The sequence below is a fragment of the Cervus elaphus genome, chromosome 24, assembly GCF_910594005.1.
Source record: "Cervus elaphus chromosome 24, mCerEla1.1, whole genome shotgun sequence".
NCBI classification, from domain to species: Eukaryota; Metazoa; Chordata; class Mammalia; order Artiodactyla; family Cervidae; genus Cervus; species Cervus elaphus.
In genome coordinates, this window is record NC_057838.1 from 64,269,008 (window position 1) to 64,285,210 (window position 16,203).

Sequence of the window (16,203 nt, forward strand, 5' to 3'; positions counted from 1 at the left end):
CCTGTGTTCCTGGTTGTCACCAATGGGCACTTTGTTCTCACCTCACTCATAAATGGAAAAGCATTTGGACGTGGGAATGTCATTCTTCCCGAGCATCTGTCGGGATCCACTCCCTGCGGACATGCCATGGTGGATTTTGTAAAGCCAGTGGGTCAGGCTGCCACCCACCTTCATTTCCAAACCTCCTGGCTGTACCCCAGATCCACAAAACTCACACAGAGAAATGTCTTACAGACTCTGACAGAAATGTCTTATGAGGTTTCACACCTTCTCATTTTTTAAAACTACCTCATATTGTGGTATCATTTCCTCATGTCAGCAATGAGAAGGCGCAGAGCCCTGAGCTAAACGGTGCTGGGAACCGAGATGTTTACAGCATCGTGAACATGCTGGTGCTGGAGGTCATACCTCGTGTTTCCTGTCTCAGTCCAGCGCCATGGTTAGCTTCTTAATAGGATGGAGGGTTGTTGTCATTGTTCAATCACTAAGTCGTGTCCTACTCTTTGTGACTTCATGGACTGCTGCACACCAGGCTTCCCTGTCCTTCACCATTTCCCGGAGCTTGCTCAAACTCATGTCCATTGAGTCAGTGCTGCCATGCAACCATCTCATCCTCTGTCACCCCCTTCTCCTCCTGCCCTCACTCTTTCCCAGCATCAGGGTCTTTCCCAATGAGTTGGCTCTTCACATCAGGTGGCCAAAGTGTTGGAGTTTCAGCTTCAGCATCAGTCTTTCCAATGAATAGTCAGGGTTGGTTTCCTTTAGGATTGACTGGTTTGACCTCCTTACTGTCCAGGGAACTCTTAAGAGTGCAGTGTTAGGACCATCTTTTGGTCAGACCGCTGCCACCCTTCCCCCAACCACCAAGGTAAATACTTCTGACCTTTGAAGAGGTGAGAGGGGAATGAGTCTTGGCTTACCCCAGTCAGAGCCAGTGCCTGACAGAACAGGTGCATGTGGTAAGTTGGCAGGTTTTGAGCTCCTGCCTATTTATCCTGAGCTTCTGGGGCTGGAACATCAGGAGCATGAACCCTGATTTGCATACTGATCTCAAGTGTCTTGCTAGGGCCAGGCTCTCTGACCAGCTTACTCTACCTCTATCACAACAAGCTGCCAGAAACCTCTTTAGAAGCCGTTTTTTGTCACTGTGGGGAGAGGTGAATACAGGCCTGCACCTGGACCCTCTATCCACCTAAAGGTTATTGAAACAGAACTGCACCCATTTTTCATTACCTCAGTGTGACTGGGCCGCCTAGAAACATCCCTGCCCTCACCCCCTGCATACCTTCTGACTAAACCCAGTGAACTGGCATAGCTGAAAAGAGATCCCACCAGGAAAGCACTGGCAGATGTATGGATTTTACTGACGGTTCCATGAGGATACAGAGGAGCAGTTACGCCCATCCCAGGTCCGCTGACAGCCCTCTGCCTTTTGCCCTCCTCTCTGTCCCCCCCACACGGCCTCCAGCCGCGCCGCCTTGGCCTCTTCGGCTGCCTGTCTTCTCCCAGCACCTCACAAACCCAGCCCAGACATTTGCTAAATGGAGACCATTGTTCCTCAAGGGTACTTCTGCTATGAGGAGCCCTCCATTTATCTCCGGCTTGTTTTCTAAAGATTCCAAGTTAAACCAGACCATTTCATCTCTGACTCTAAACCCAGGGATTCTGAGGGAGCAGAGGAGGAAGAATGACCTTCCAATAGAATCCACAGTAGATGTTTGAGCCTCTCATGACTGTGCCTTCCATGGCACGTTTGCTAGAGTCCACAGATTATTCTCAGATGGAGGCCTGCAAGACGTCTACACACTTTAGGCCTTTTTCTCTGAGGTGACGTTCTCAAATGTTTTGTGTTCTTTGAGGGACTTGAGTGAAGCTTGTGTGTAGGGGAGAGCTGGGTGGCATTTTCCACCCTGTTTCTGTTTTTGCCAGCCAGCCTTGGAGGCCTGTGTTTGGAACTGGACTAACAGCGCTTCGTTTCTGCTTTATCTACTTTTTCCAGCTCCGAACATCTCTTGGAAAAGGAAGAGCATTTATTCGCTACTCCTTGGTGCACCAGCGGTTAGCCGACACCTTACAGCAGTGCTTCATGAACACCAAAGTGACCAGGTAAACACGTGACAGTTCTGGGCTCCGCCCCTGTGATGCAGGAATGACCCGAAGGCCCCTCGTGAATGGTAATGGTGCTGCTTACACTGGGCAGGGAAAGACAAACGGATCTCTTACGTGGAATCTAAAAGCAGTATGAATGAACTTATTTATGAAACTGTTGAAACAGACTCACAGACATGGAAAACAAACTTCTTGGGGAGAGGTAAATTGAGATTATGGGATTAACAGATACACAGTACTATATATAAAGTAAACAACAAAGATTTACTATATAGTACAGGGAACTATATTCAGGATCTTGTAATAAGCTATAATGGAAAAGAATTTTTTAAAATATAGACGTGTACATATATTGTTGTTGTTCAGTCGCTAAGTTATGTCCAACTCTTTGCAACCCCATGGACTAAAGCACGCCACACTTCCCTGTCCTTTACTGTCTCCTGGAGCTTGCTCAAACTCATGTCCATTGAGTCGGTGACGCCATCCAACCATCTCATCTTCTGTTGTCCCCTTCTCCTTTGGCCTTCAATCTTTCCCTGCATCATGGTCTTTTCCAGTAGGTCGACTCTTTGTATCAGGTAGCCAAAGTATTGGAGTTTCAGCTTCAGCATCAGTCCTTCCAAAGAATATTCAGGGTTGAGTTCCTTTAGGATTGACTAGTTTGATTTCCTTCCTGTCCAAGGGACCCTCAAGAGTCTTCTCTAACACCACAGTTTGAAAGCATCTCTGCTTTGGTGCTCAGCCTTCCTTATGGTCCAATTCTCACACCCATACATGACTACTGGAAAAACCATAGCTTTGACTATACAGACCTTTGTCGTCTAAGTGATGTCTTTGCTTTTTAATATGCTGTCTAGGTTTGTCATAGCTTGTCTTCCAAGGAGCAAACGTCTTTTAATTTCATGTACATACAGTGTGTAACCAGATCACTTTACTGTACTTGTGAAACTAACACAGTACTGTAAATCAGCTATCAAAAAAATTGTGATGCTATATAATACACAGAGTGGAAGCCATCAGTATCCAGTGATGGAGGGCTGTAAAATTACAGCAAATTAGCTTAAATGACATAGCACGACATCATTTAAAATTGTAATAACGAGGTCTATATAGCAACAATGAAAATAACAATATAACGATCAAGGAAAAAGAATGCAAATCTTATCTGTCCTAATGACAACAATGAAGAAATTGCACAAAAACATATAAAAAGATTAGAAAGTATATGAGAACATGATGTGATAAAAGGTAGGACTATGTAGTTTTTTTCTTTTTAAATTATTGTTTTTGCAGTGAACGATATTTTCCAACACTTTGCACCAGGCATTAAAGTGTATGAGGCCTCTGAAACAAGTTCAGGAGCCCTCAAAGAAGTGTGATAAACTAAAAGATTATAATAATATTATAATAATGCCAGGCACAGTGGCAGTGCCTGTCTGTGTCACATCCTGGCACAAGCAGAGGCCTTCACCTGTCATCTCCTCCCCTTCCTGACCACAGTCTTTGGCGCACACGGAGCAGGTAGCCGTGAGCTGTCACAGGTGAGGAGGCCTAGGGAGGTCAGACGCCTCTCTCTGGGCCCCACTGATGCTCAGGTGGGAAGCAGAAACTGGGGTTCAAGTCTCAAAACTCCTGATGCCAGGTGGTTTCCCCTGGTGGGTGGCATGTCCTTGGTGCTGGCAGACGTGCCTCTCCGCAGAACCACCTGTGGAATCTTTAACACCAGCGAGCCTGGGCTCACCAGAGACGCTGAGTCAGTGCCGGCCCCGTTGCTCTGGGCTCCCTGAGCTTGTGGCAGCGACCAGAAGGGGAGCCTTTGGGCCCCTCGTGCCCCTCCCACCCCCTGAGCAGGGGGAGGAGGGCAGGACTGAGAGCAGGACTGCGCGCGTGAAGCGGGAGAGGATATCTGATTAGGAGCCTGTTAGCTGAACCTCTGTGGCTGGCCCAGCTCCCCTTTCCACCTCTGCCGCCCGTCTACCCCTGGGTCTTCTTCCAGTTAATCAAAGAGATACTTCTGAATTAAAGAAAAACTCTTGGGGGGGGGGGGGCAGATATTTTGTTTCATTTTGTGTCACCTTTAAGATTTGTGTAAATGCATATTTCTCTTGTATATGCTAAGCTTTGTGAATTCTTGTGAGTTGAGAACCTTTGCACATTTGATCTGAAGGTTGTTTTGTTGTGTTGTTTGGTGACAGCTGTCATAAACTGACTTACAGTGTCTCCCAGTTCCCAGACATCAGCCAAGTAGCTCATTAAACTCATCAGTGTTGTCTCTTTAATTCTTACTGTTTCACATGAAGTAAAACAGCCACCACCTCAAACTGGAGATATTTTGTTCTTTGACTTTTTAATTCATGTCTGGACAGAAATTAGCAGTGAGTTCAGTGTCCTGTATTGCGTTCTCCAAGAGGGATAGAAGACAAGATTTTCTTTTGAAAAGGAAGTGTTCTTTCCCTTACAACTACCCTTTCCTGGACGGTAATTCAAATTTAAGGTTTCTCACATTCTTTGGGGGAATAGACAGGATATAAATAATAAACAAATAACCATCTAGTTCATTTCAGTAATTTCCTTGAAGAAGAGTGAGTTTAAGAGTTACATACTTCAGTGGTGAAAATCACATTGGGATGTGCATATTTCTGTCTGTCTTTAGTTAATTTAGTACCCTGTGTTGCAATTTGATGAGGCAAAGCCATGCTAGGAGGACTGACTAAATGCACTCTTCCATTATCTTTATTATTCCTATACTTGACCCCTTTTCATGTTTTTCTGCAGTGACTGGTACTATGCAAGGAGCCCCTTTCTGAAGCCAAAGCTGAGCTCTGACATTGTGGGCCAACTCTACGAGCTGACTGACGTCCAGTTTGACCTGGCATCAAGGGGCTATGACCTGGATGCTGCCTGGCCAACGTTTGCCAGGTACTTTGAAGAATTAACTGCTTGGTTGAAAAGAGGGGAAAGAGGTGTTTGAGGTTTTGAAGCTTGCCGTCAGTCTGCTCAAAGCAGTTTTGCTAATGTGGCAAATTACCTTATGCTTGCTAATTTTACAGACACGGTTGCATCATGACTAGCGATAACATCTGAAGGTTCCAGCCTTCAACTAACCTAGTTGGTTAGGCGGTGTGAGTCGTGGAGATGCATATGCAAAACCCAGGGTTTTCAGATGTGTTAAGGAACTCGGTGTGGGAGCGAAGTGGAAGCAAGTGGGCTTTTCCCAGTTGTGTTCCCGTAGCTACAGCCGTCACCATAGACGCCAGTGAGAGGGGTAGAAAGCGCGTCGCGTAAGGGCTGTGGGAGAGCTCGCCTTGCTGTGTGTTCTTCTCCTGCTCCGGCACAGCGCCCGTCTCAGGAGTGAGGTGCCGCGGAAGCAGGCACAGAGTGGAGGGGCTTGCCGAGCGCCACACAGCCGGCAGGAGCAGGGCCAGGGCCCCAGAGGCAAGTTCAGCTCACGCCCAGCACTCTGCGTTTTTTTTTTTCCGCTTTCTGTGAAAAAAAAGGTGTGTTTTGTTTTTAATTCCAATTCTTTGTATTTCTTATTAGGGACTTCTTTCTGTGGAGGAAAAAGTACTGACTGTAATGGAACCCATGTGCCAACTACTGGGACTTAAGAGTCAACATTTTTGCCATATTTACTTCACATGTCCTTTTCAGAACGGTTCAATTTTAAAATCATTTCAGAATTGCAGAAAAGTTGTAAAAACCGTACACAGTGCTCATCTGTCCTTTACCTCAATTCCCTAGCTATCAGTGTTTTACTACAACTGTTTTTATCATTCTCTTTTCTTTTGTAATTTTTTGGCTGCACCTCATGGCTTGGGGATTCTTAGTTCCCCAAGAAGGGATTGAACCTCCACCTTTGCAGCAGAAGCATGGAGTCTTAACCCCTAGACTGTCAGGGAATTCCATATCACTGTTTCTCCTTATGTAAACGTGGTTTGTTTCCATTCTCATTTGAGAATGTGTTACAGCCCTGATTGCCCTTTACTCCTAAGTATTTCATTGTGTATTTCCTTAAAAATCAGGGACATCCTCTCATACAACCTCAGTACAATAGTTAAAATTGGGGAATTGACATTGATACAATACTGGTCTCCAATCTACAGAACATACTCAAATTTTAAGAATTATGCCAGACACATCTTTGAGCCAGTCTAGGATCACGTCAGTGAATTGTCAGGGGTCTCTAGTCCTTGTTCATTTGGAATAGTTTCTCCTCTTTGTTGATTATAGCACAGGCGTTTTTGAGAAGTAGAGGCCAGTTGTTTTGTAAATTGTTCCTTGATTTGAGTTTGTCTAGCGTATTTTCCCATGACTGTATTCAGGGTAAGCGTTTTGGGAGGAATAGCCCAGGTGTTGTGTCCCTCTCGGTGCATTATATCTAGAGGCACAGGATGTTGATTTGTTTCATTACTAGTGAGGTTAACCATCATCATTTGGTTATGCTGGCGTTAGCCAGGTTTCTCCTGAAGTTTTGTTTCTCTCTTTGTTATTAATAGGTATCTTATTGGAAGACATTTTGAGACTAGGTTTTGTTTTTGTTTTTTTTCTTTTATCCTATTTCTTTTAAATCTCTCTCCTGTTAGCATCCATTGGTAAATCTTTCCTGAATCAGTTACTGTCATGGTTATCAGAGTGATTTTCTGAGTCCATTTTTCCTTCTGCATTAGTAGTTGGCATTCTGTTTATAAGGAAGTTCTTTTCTTTCTTCTCCGTCTGTTTATTCATTTGCTTATTTATAGCAGTATTGTGGATTCTTCTTTTATTCAACAGGTTATATGCATCACTATAATAATTTTAAAGCTCAAGTTATCTCATATTTGGCCAGTCAAAGACCCTTCAAGCTGGTTCCAATACCTTTTTTTTAAGGAATAAAATATAGATTCAAATAAAGCCGCACCCCATGGCCATCCTTTCTGATTTCTCCCTTTCTAGAAGCAATTACAACCCTGTAGTTGATGAATGTCATTCCCAGATATTTTTGTGTTTTACTATGTGTCCTCATAAATATATATATAGTTTTATTTTATATATGTATATTTTTTACATTTGCATACATTGAATCATGAAGTAGCTATTCTTTTGCAACTCGTCTTTTTCATTCCACTTTGTTTTTGAGGTTTTTAGCTATTTGCACAGGGAGTTAGTTCTACAGATGTGGAATGGGACTGGCAAACCATGGCCCAGAGGGCAGTGTGTAACACACCTTTGTTTACCTGCTGTCTATGGGTCTGCTTTCAGGCTACAGTGGCAGAGTTGAGCTGTTGTGACAGAGCCCATAAGGCTTACAGACCAAAAATATTCATTGTCTGGCATTTACAAAAAAGATGACCAGCACGTGGCGTAGTGTTCCTTTGTGTGAGTAAAGAGGTCTCTGTCTCTCCAGTGATACAGAATCAGACTGGTTCTGCTTTCTCCACTGTGATACACTGCCAAGAGCACCCCCATGCCACCTCACACACATATGCACACATACGTGACTGTCTTCCGGGTAGATGCTGAGAAGTGCGGTCGCCGGGTTGTGGAGACTAACAAGGTGCAAAATGCAGTAATTGTAGATTAAGGGACAGATTCTGGTTAAGTGAAAGTGCATTTCGTTTGCAGTGACTAGTGCCATCAAATAGAACTTTCCGCAGTGAGGAAAGTATCTGGTGCAGTCACATGACCCAGAAGAGGTCTTTCCGCCACATCACCCGTGTATCGTACTATAAAGCAGTGACCTCAAGGCCCAAAGCACAGCGTGACTTCTGTTCACCAGACTGACTGCTGCTGGTTCCTCACTGGCAGACAAGTAACGGCTGGCACCAAAGTTTCTATGAGAGCTTAAACCCCAAACTGGGAAAATAGCATATCGTTCCTTTTTGACAGTGGGAGCGAAGCCACCATGCTTAGACTTCAGCAGTGGAGTCCAGCTGAATGTGTGCTTTGGTGGAAATTGTTGGACTTTGCCTCCTCACTGTACCTGGGTGGGCATCACCCCTGCCACCACCCAGTTGCCAATTGACAACCAAGGCCTCCCCGAGTATGTGTGTGTGTTTCCTGCTCTGATGCAGGCGTGTCTGTTCTGTGGCCCCACAGGAGGACCCTGGCCAGCAGCTCTTCTGCTTACCTGTGGAGACCGCCCAGCCGAAGCTCAAGCGTGAGCAGTTTGGTGAGCAGCTACCTGCAGGTAATGCCAGAAAGGCTGCAGACTTCCTGTCTGTCATGTCCTTGCCCCGCCCAACTCAGGGGACGTTTTCAGACACCTGGTGTTCCAGCCCCAAGCCACATAACCCCTCAGTCCTACCCGCTGTTTCCTAGAGTCCAGGTTTTTACAACCAAAAGGAATTTAGGCCTTTTAAAAAGTAAGTTATTTTTTAAAACTTTTTGAAGTGTTTTAGAAGAAGTGATTTAGCACCGTGGTTAAAAGGAGCAAGATCATGTCCTGACTGTCACTCGCCACCTGTGTGACCCTGGGAAGGTGTCTTACCTTCTCGAAGTCACCTGGGAAGGTGACTTACCTTCTCGAAACTTGAGCTCTCTCATCTGTAAAATGGGATCGTAACAATTACCCCAGCCCTTAGGATGGTTGTAGGGAATAGATGAGGGTACGCACCTACTGTGCCTGAGGGCTTGGCGCGTGCCTAGTGCTCAGTGAACGCTAGTAGGTAAGGCCAGTTTGGTTAATTTTGTTATCTATGTGAATGGAATGTATCATATGGTTTAATGGGAAAGAACGCTGAAATTATTCAGCAAAGCAAAATAAAGAGTCATCAATGCAAGAAGCATTCAGAGTAGCATTTTTACCCCATTTTGTGATATAATCACAGTAGGAATTGTGGGTACAGTGCAGTGGGTAAGCAGTAATTTACATATAAGTTCATTTCTCTGAGAGTGACCATCCACTGTGTCACCAGCGCTGGCGGGGGTGGGATGGGAAACATCGATTCCGGGTCTCAGGGGAACTCATGCGTGTGGCATTGCATCATGGTATTAGGATGTGCTGCTGACCTTCTCTGGCAACTGCTTTGAGCGAAGGGGTTCCAGTCCTTTGAATAGCTCCATAGACTTTAGGTCACCTAATTGCTGTATTTTTCCTTCTGTTCTCATTAACTTCTAAAGCTTGACCAAACAGCTGTGTAGCTTCATCCCCAAGCCACTTATTTTCCGTGTTTCCGCCCAGACTCAGGAGATGGCCTCCAGCCTGGACCTGAGCAACCCCTTAAACAGCGAGTCCCTGGAGGGCTTTGACGAGATGCGGCTGGAGCTGGACCAGCTGGAGGTGCGGGAAAAGCAGCTGCAGGAGCGGATGCAGCAGCTGGACAGAGAGAACCAGGAGCTGAAGGCGGCCATCAGCCTGCAGGGAGAGCAGCTGCAGGTGGAGAGGGAGAGGGGCCGCGCCACCGCCAAGGACAACAGTCGCCTCGCAGACATGGTGGCCGAGCTTCAGAAGCAGTGGGAAGTCACCCAGGCCACGCAGAACACCGTGGTGGAGCTGCACACGTGCCTGCAGGCCCTGGAGCTGGGGGCCGCGGAGAAGGAGGAGGATTACCGCTCGGCCCTGCGGCGGCTGGAGTCCCTGCTGAAGCCCCTGGCTCGGGCGCTCGAGGCCATCCGTGACTCCCCGGGCAGGAGGGACCAGCCCATGGCCGATGTCCTGCAGCAGCCAGCCACAGCCGAGCAGACGGCCGCTCCGGCTCTGGATGCAAAGGAGCGGGAAGAGCGCGTCCCCTGTGACTCGGCCCTGGAGACCCAGGAGCTGGCGGTGAGGCTCCAAGCCCTGGAAGGCGAGAACACCCGCGTCCAGGAGCTCAGCAGGCAGCAGGCAGCGCAGCTGGAGCAGCTGGCCGGGGAACTGCAGCTGAAGGAGGAGGCCCGGGCCTGCCTGGAGCGCCTGGTGGAGGAGACAGCCCTGCTGCGGGAAGAGCTGTCCCGCCAGGGGCAGGAGGCCGCCCAGCTCCGGCGCCAGCTGCAGGAGTCGCTGGGCCACTTGGGCTCGCTGGAGGAGGAGCTCGCGGAGGCGAGGCGTGAGGCGCGGCGGCGGCAGGAGGAGAAGGAGCTGCTGGAACGGGAGGCCCGCTCGCTGACACGGCAGCTGCAGCTCCTGGAGACCCAGCTGGCCCAGGCGAGCCAGCGCGTGAGCGACCTGGAGGAGCAGAAGCGGCAGCTCACCCAGGACAGGGACCACCTCAGCCAGAAGGTGGGGACGCTGGAGCGACTTGCTGTGCAGCCAGGCCCAGGTCTGCCCGGCGCAGCTGAGACACCTGAGGCTCCGAACTCCGCCCCACAGCAGGCCTGCGAGACGCCCGAGGAGGAACATCGGGGCCTGCGGGAGGGACAGACAGACAATCCCAGGGTGCATGCGGCCGGCCCGGAGGACCAGCTCCGGCAGGCCCACAGGGAGCTGGAGAAGGAGCTGCAGAAGGTCGCTGAGCGCAACCACATTCTGGAGGAGAAACTTCAGGCCCTGCAGGCTGATTACCAAGCACTGCAGCAGCGGGAGGCGGCCATCCAGGGCTCCCAGGTCTCTCTGGAGTCAGAGCAGATGGAGGCAAGCCTGCGGGCCCACGTGGCAGAGAAGGAGGCTGCCCTGCAGAGCAAGGAGGCCGAGTGCCGGCGGCTGCAGGAGCAGGTGGAGCAGGGCTGGCAGCTCGCCGAGGCCCGGGACGGGGAGCTCCGAGCTCTTGAGAGCCAGTGCCGGCAGCAGACCCAGCTGATTGAGACCCTCAGGGCAGACAGAGGCCAACAGGGTCTCAGCCCACCTGAAGAACATGCGCCGCAGGAGCTGGCCACCCAGCTGGCCCTGTCTCAGGCGCAGCTGGAGCTCCATCAGGGGGAGGCCCGGCGACTGCAGGCCACGGTGGTGGAGCTCCAGGCCAAGCTGCAGGCCACCCTGGGGGACCAGGAGAAGGTGAAGAGCCAGCTGAGCGTGGCTGAGGCTGCTCTGGCAGAGCACAAGGCCCTTGTGCAGCAACTGAAGGAGCAGAACGAGGCTCTCAACAGGGCCCACGTCCAGGAGCTGCTGCAGTGCTCGGTGCGCGAAGGGGCGCTGAGGGAGCAGAGGGCCGGAGAGGCACAGCAGAGGGAAGAGGAGCTCCGGATCCTGCGGGAGGAGCTGTCCCGGGCCAGGTGCAGCTCCGAGGAGGCCCACCTGAAGCAGGCCGAGCTGCAGGAGCAGCTGCACCGCGCCAACACAGACACAGCTGAGCTCGGCATCCAGGTCTGTGCGCTGACCGCGGAGAAAGAGCAGGTGGAGGGGGCGCTGGCCCACACCATTCAGGAGCTCCGAGAGGCCAAAGAGGCAGCCTCCAGGGAGCGGGAGGGCCTGGAGCACCAAGTGGCAGGGCTGCGGCGAGAGAAGGAGAGCCTGCAGGAGCAGCTGAAGGCGGCCGAGGAGACAGCCAGCGTGTTGCCTGGCCTGCAAGCCCAGCTGGCCCAGGCTGAGCAGCACGCCCAGAGCCTCCAGGAGACCTCACGCCAGGAGCTCGACACCCTCAAGTTCCAGCTGAGCACCGAGATCATGGACTACCAGAGAAGACTGAAGGTATCCCTCCCCGTAGCTGCCTGAGCAGCACCCACCTCCTGCAGCAGGGCCTGGTGGGTCCCCGAGTGAGTGGGAGGCACCTTGGGCCATGTGGCCCGTGATGGCCCGAGAATGTCCTATTGTCAGAGCTCACAGTGTTCTTGTCCTGCAAGAACCTGTCAGGGACCCACCTGAGGGAGGGATGCCTTCATTCAGACATCTGATGCCACTGCGGACAAGTTTGGCCCACACAAAATTTTCTTTTGTAATTAGCAGCCAACGTTTTAAGAGCAAATTGTTTGTAGATTTAGTTCAGGGGCTTCTTTTGAAATCTTAAGAGGCCTGTAAACCTGTGCCCCCATTCCTACATGGCAGCAGTCAGCAGGAGCAGGGTGGGGACTGCCTGCTTTAAGGAAACATGAGGCCTCTGGTATTTTCCTTACCCTCATTTTTGTACTTGCTTGTCTAAGCCCTTTGGGCTTGTGAGTTCCTGACTGTCTCAAATCCTGTCCCTGAATTCTCTGTCCCTTCAGCTGCCTTCTGGTAACAGTGCAGTTGTAATAAACCAACTCAATTCATTTTCACAAGACCCTTGGGATAGACGAGCTTATGCGTGCCCTAGACTGCACAGGGGAGGAGGGTTAAGAGTGAGGACACAGGCAGACAGACACGGGGCTTTGGCCTCTGCTGCTCGTCACGTGTCTCTGTGCTTCTGGGTCTGTGCACTCTCAGACCTCTCCTCTCGCTCAGGCAGCTGCTGCCTTTGCACAGATGTACCTCCCACCCTGTGTCACTGTATCCTGTGCAGCTCCATGTGGCTCATGCTCCACCCTTCCCTCGTAGAAATGAAATTCTAAGCTCAGAGGCCAAGCTAAATCTCTTAGCTTGACAGGATTGTATTACCAGTGAAGCCCAAAGCTTATTGAGTGGGAGAAGGAGAAGTGGCTTGTTTTTACCCACTTCAATGAATGGGGCCAAAGGAGTCTCAGAACAAGGACCCCACTTTTCTGATCCCTTTCCCATGCTCTCAGACCTCCAGTGAAGAATGCAGGAACCTCAGGGGCCAGCTGGAGGAGCAGGGTCGGCAGCTGCAGGCCGCCAAGGAGGCTGAAGGGAAGCTGAAGGTAGGCCTGAGTCCTGGGGCCCCGGGGAGGTACTCCTGCCTGCCTGAGCAGGGGCCGGCCCATCATCCACCTGGTCATTCTGCTCCCAGACTGTGGGCCTGTTGGGGAGGGAATCTCGCTTGTCTCTCACCGGACCATCAGGAGGCCCGCCTGCGGGAGATCCAGTGGCCTCCCTGAAGCTGCTGTCAGCTCACCTTTGTAGATGCCCTGTGTCATGGCCCTGCCATTCCCTGGACACCTGGCTGGACCTGCTAAGTGTGTTTTTTCACACCACCCCCCGCCATGTCTTTGGAGAAGAAAATGGCAACCCACTCCAGTATTCTCGCCTGGGAAATCCCATAGACAGAGGAGCCTGGCGGGGTACAGTCCATGGGGCCGCAAAGAGTCAGACACGACTGAGTGACTAACATGCGCACAAATCTGCACATGTTCTCCAAGTCAGTGATTCTGACCAGAGCTGGAGCAGGGGTGGCGCTGAAACCTGTCTTCAGGGCTGTGATGTTTTTCAGAAACCCCCACACCCTGCAACCATACCTCCATCCCCACCCTGGAGCCCCTACACCCACCACAAATGGCCCTAGTTGATGCTCAGGTGACATACTTACAAACGGGAATCTGTCCTATTCCACACACATACTAGTTATTGGCCTCTAACACTTAAACGAAAGCCCCTCCCATTAGAAGTGCGCCAGCCAGATGGGGTGGAGCGAGCCAGTCCCCGGGTGGCACCTTGCATGGCTTCTGCAGCCAGGCATCTTCTCCCTGCTGTCCTGTGCCAGGCCGCCCAGGCGGACGTGCAGGAGAAGCTGAGCTGCACCAGCAAGCACCTTGCCGAGTGCCAGGCCGCCATGCTGAGGAAGGACGAGGAGGGGGCCGCCCTGCGCCAAGACTTGGACAGGTTAGTTACACAGTCTGCCCACGGGGCCAGGGGCAGAGTCCTCACAGAAGGGGCGGGTTTGGTCCAGTCATTTAGAAAGTCAACCACTCATTCAGCTTTAAAAAGTCCTTTAGCAAGAAAAGCTGTAGACCCAGGAAGTGCTTATGTCAGCAGTGTGCCACAGAGATCCTTGGCAATCTGCATGTCATAGCCTGTAGAAGCTGCAGGGAACCTTTCTCTTAATCCATTGTCATCTCTGGGAGGCATATTTCAGTTCAGGAACTTCATGCTTTGGTAAAAATAAAATGAAATAAAAATTGGGCAAGTGTCATGATACTAACAGCAAACATTTAAGCCTAAAATGTGGCAGGTACCATTTTAAATATTTGATATTTACTTGCCTATTTAATCCTCCCAACGGTCCTGTGAGGATGGTATTATTATTTAATCCCATTTTATAGAAGAGAAAATTGCGGCTCAGAAGAGTGAAGTCACTTTCCCAGGGTCACACAGTGTATAAGTGGTGATGGCAGGACTAGAACTTAGAACATTTGGCTCCAGAGTCTTTTTCTGAACAACTACCCTAAAAATATATATATACAGATAGTTTTGTGTTTTATTGTATTTTATTTTGTTTTAGGGAACTGATTTGTGAGTTATGTGTGTGCATGTTTTCCCCAATATGAGTTTTGACATGAATTCTTCATCAGTGACATGACAGGCTGCGGGGTTAAGTGTGAAGTTCTCCCAGCTCATTCAGGAGTGAGTAAGCGAGCCAGGGAGCAGGATAGGCTTGTCTTCCTGCAGACTCTCTCGTGCTGTGTCTGTGGAGAGCACGTCTTGCCATCACCCTTTCATCATTTCTTTTAACCTTAAAATATGGCCCTCCCTGTGTCCAGCCCCAAGGCTGCCGCATCTTCAGACCTGGCAGCCCCCTGGAGCTGTGTGCATCATCAGCCCGCCATCCAGCGATGGGGCCAGGCTCATCCTGCAGGGGATCCTGGCGCCGGATTGCATGTGTGCTCCCAGCAGAAGCAGACACACCAAACTTCCCCGAGGCTTTAGCTTTCCCACCCATTTCCTACTACCTGCTTCTAGGCCTGACCCAGGCTCAGCGGGAGATCCAGACCACATTGGATGCTTAGTAGCCTGGATGTGTATTTCCTCTCATCTGACTCTCCTTTCGGAGTTCAATTCCTGTAGGACTCTGGCGGCCCTGAGCCAGGTCGTGTTCATGTGACAACTTAAATAGAACCTCTTAAGCTGGTGGTGTTTTTTTTTTAATGCTATAACTGTGTGTATGTCTGTGTGTCCCCAAGATCACTTCGGTGGACAGTGTCTCGTAAATAGCCTGCTGACAACTTTTTACTGGACATGGCAAGGCTGGAATAGATACAGATTGATTAGTCAGGCATAGCCCTCTAGTTTTATGGAGCTTTTGTGAATGCCTTGGTTCATAAACCATCCTTGGAAAACCACTGCTTTAGGGGACTGATAAGCTGAATGAGAAGTGGGCAAGGATGGGCAGACTGTGGTTCAGCCAGCCCCTCTCATAGCCTGAGACTCTGCAGTACCCAGAGAAGGATTCCATAGGCCTCGAGGTCTCAGGTTGAACTCCTGGCCATGCAGAGTTAGTGCCTGCTCTGTGCCCAGTGCCATACCCCATGTGTAGAGTCCCAGAGAAATGTGGGGGACGGATGCTCCTCTGCCTGGTACCTCCAGGAAGCTGCGCCTCAGTTCTACCTGTTCTGACTCCTTTTTCCTCTGCGTATCCACCTGCCATCACTGACCCATGCACCTCACCCACTGGGCTCCTCTCACAACCTCAGTTTACTCCCAAGAAAAGTGGTGCGGAGTTTGACCCACCTGGGGTGCTCCTAGTGACCTGAGGTCAACCTCCTCTCCTGAATGTCCCTTGTATTTGTTGTGGGGAGTAGCAATGTGTGAAGAGTTTGAGTGTGTGAGAGGAGGTTTGAAGGCTTAAGAGAATATACACCCTGTGAACGGAACAGTGCCAAGGGGCTTCCCCAGGGAAGACAAAGGCAGGTAGGGCAGCGGGACTGCTTATTAGAGGCTGGGGTTAGCCCGGGGGGAAGGGAGAAGCTGGAAATAGTGGGTGATCAGGACAACTTAGCACTCCTCCACCAGGACCCAGAAGGAACTCGAAAGAGCCACCACAAAGGCCCAGGAATATTACAACAGACTCTGCCAGGAGGCGGCAGACAAGGAGAAGAATGACCAGAAGATGCTCGCTGACCTGGATGACCTGAACAGAACCAAGAAGTACCTGGAGGAGCGGCTGATAGAGCTGCTCAGGTGAGTGTCAGGACAGACCAGGGGCCTGGGGCTTCCCCAGAGCCTGGCTTTTCTTTAAAGAAGTGTGACTCTTCTCGAAGGGACTCTTGCAGGGAAGTGGGCCCCTGTCTGCTTGTGTTCTGTTGTAAAGGCACACACGCCTGAACAGGGTCTACTCAGGCCCTTGGCAGCCTTAAAAGACAGGATTTCACTGTTCCCACTAGTGTGCGTCTGGTTTGTGTTTTTGTATTGCTCTGTTGATTGTTTTCAAAATCTCCGTGTACTCAGCCACAGAGTGA

The 16,203-nt window shown here is 50.3% G+C and overlaps 1 protein-coding gene across 3 annotated transcripts in view; it reads left to right on the forward strand.

Moving 5' to 3' along the window:
- FYCO1 (FYVE and coiled-coil domain autophagy adaptor 1) overlaps positions 1–16,203 on the forward strand; it is a 78,428-nt gene that overhangs the window by 17,333 nt on the left and 44,892 nt on the right. For all 3 annotated transcript variants that reach the window (XM_043885318.1, XM_043885319.1, XM_043885317.1), the window contains exons 5-11: positions 2,000–2,106; positions 4,885–5,028; positions 8,185–8,275; positions 9,269–11,629; positions 12,640–12,732; positions 13,512–13,630; positions 15,758–15,925. In XM_043885318.1, the coding sequence (XP_043741253.1) occupies positions 2,000–2,106; positions 4,885–5,028; positions 8,185–8,275; positions 9,269–11,629; positions 12,640–12,732; positions 13,512–13,630; positions 15,758–15,925 (3,083 nt within the window). The remainder of the gene's footprint in view (positions 1–1,999; positions 2,107–4,884; positions 5,029–8,184; positions 8,276–9,268; positions 11,630–12,639; positions 12,733–13,511; positions 13,631–15,757; positions 15,926–16,203) is intronic.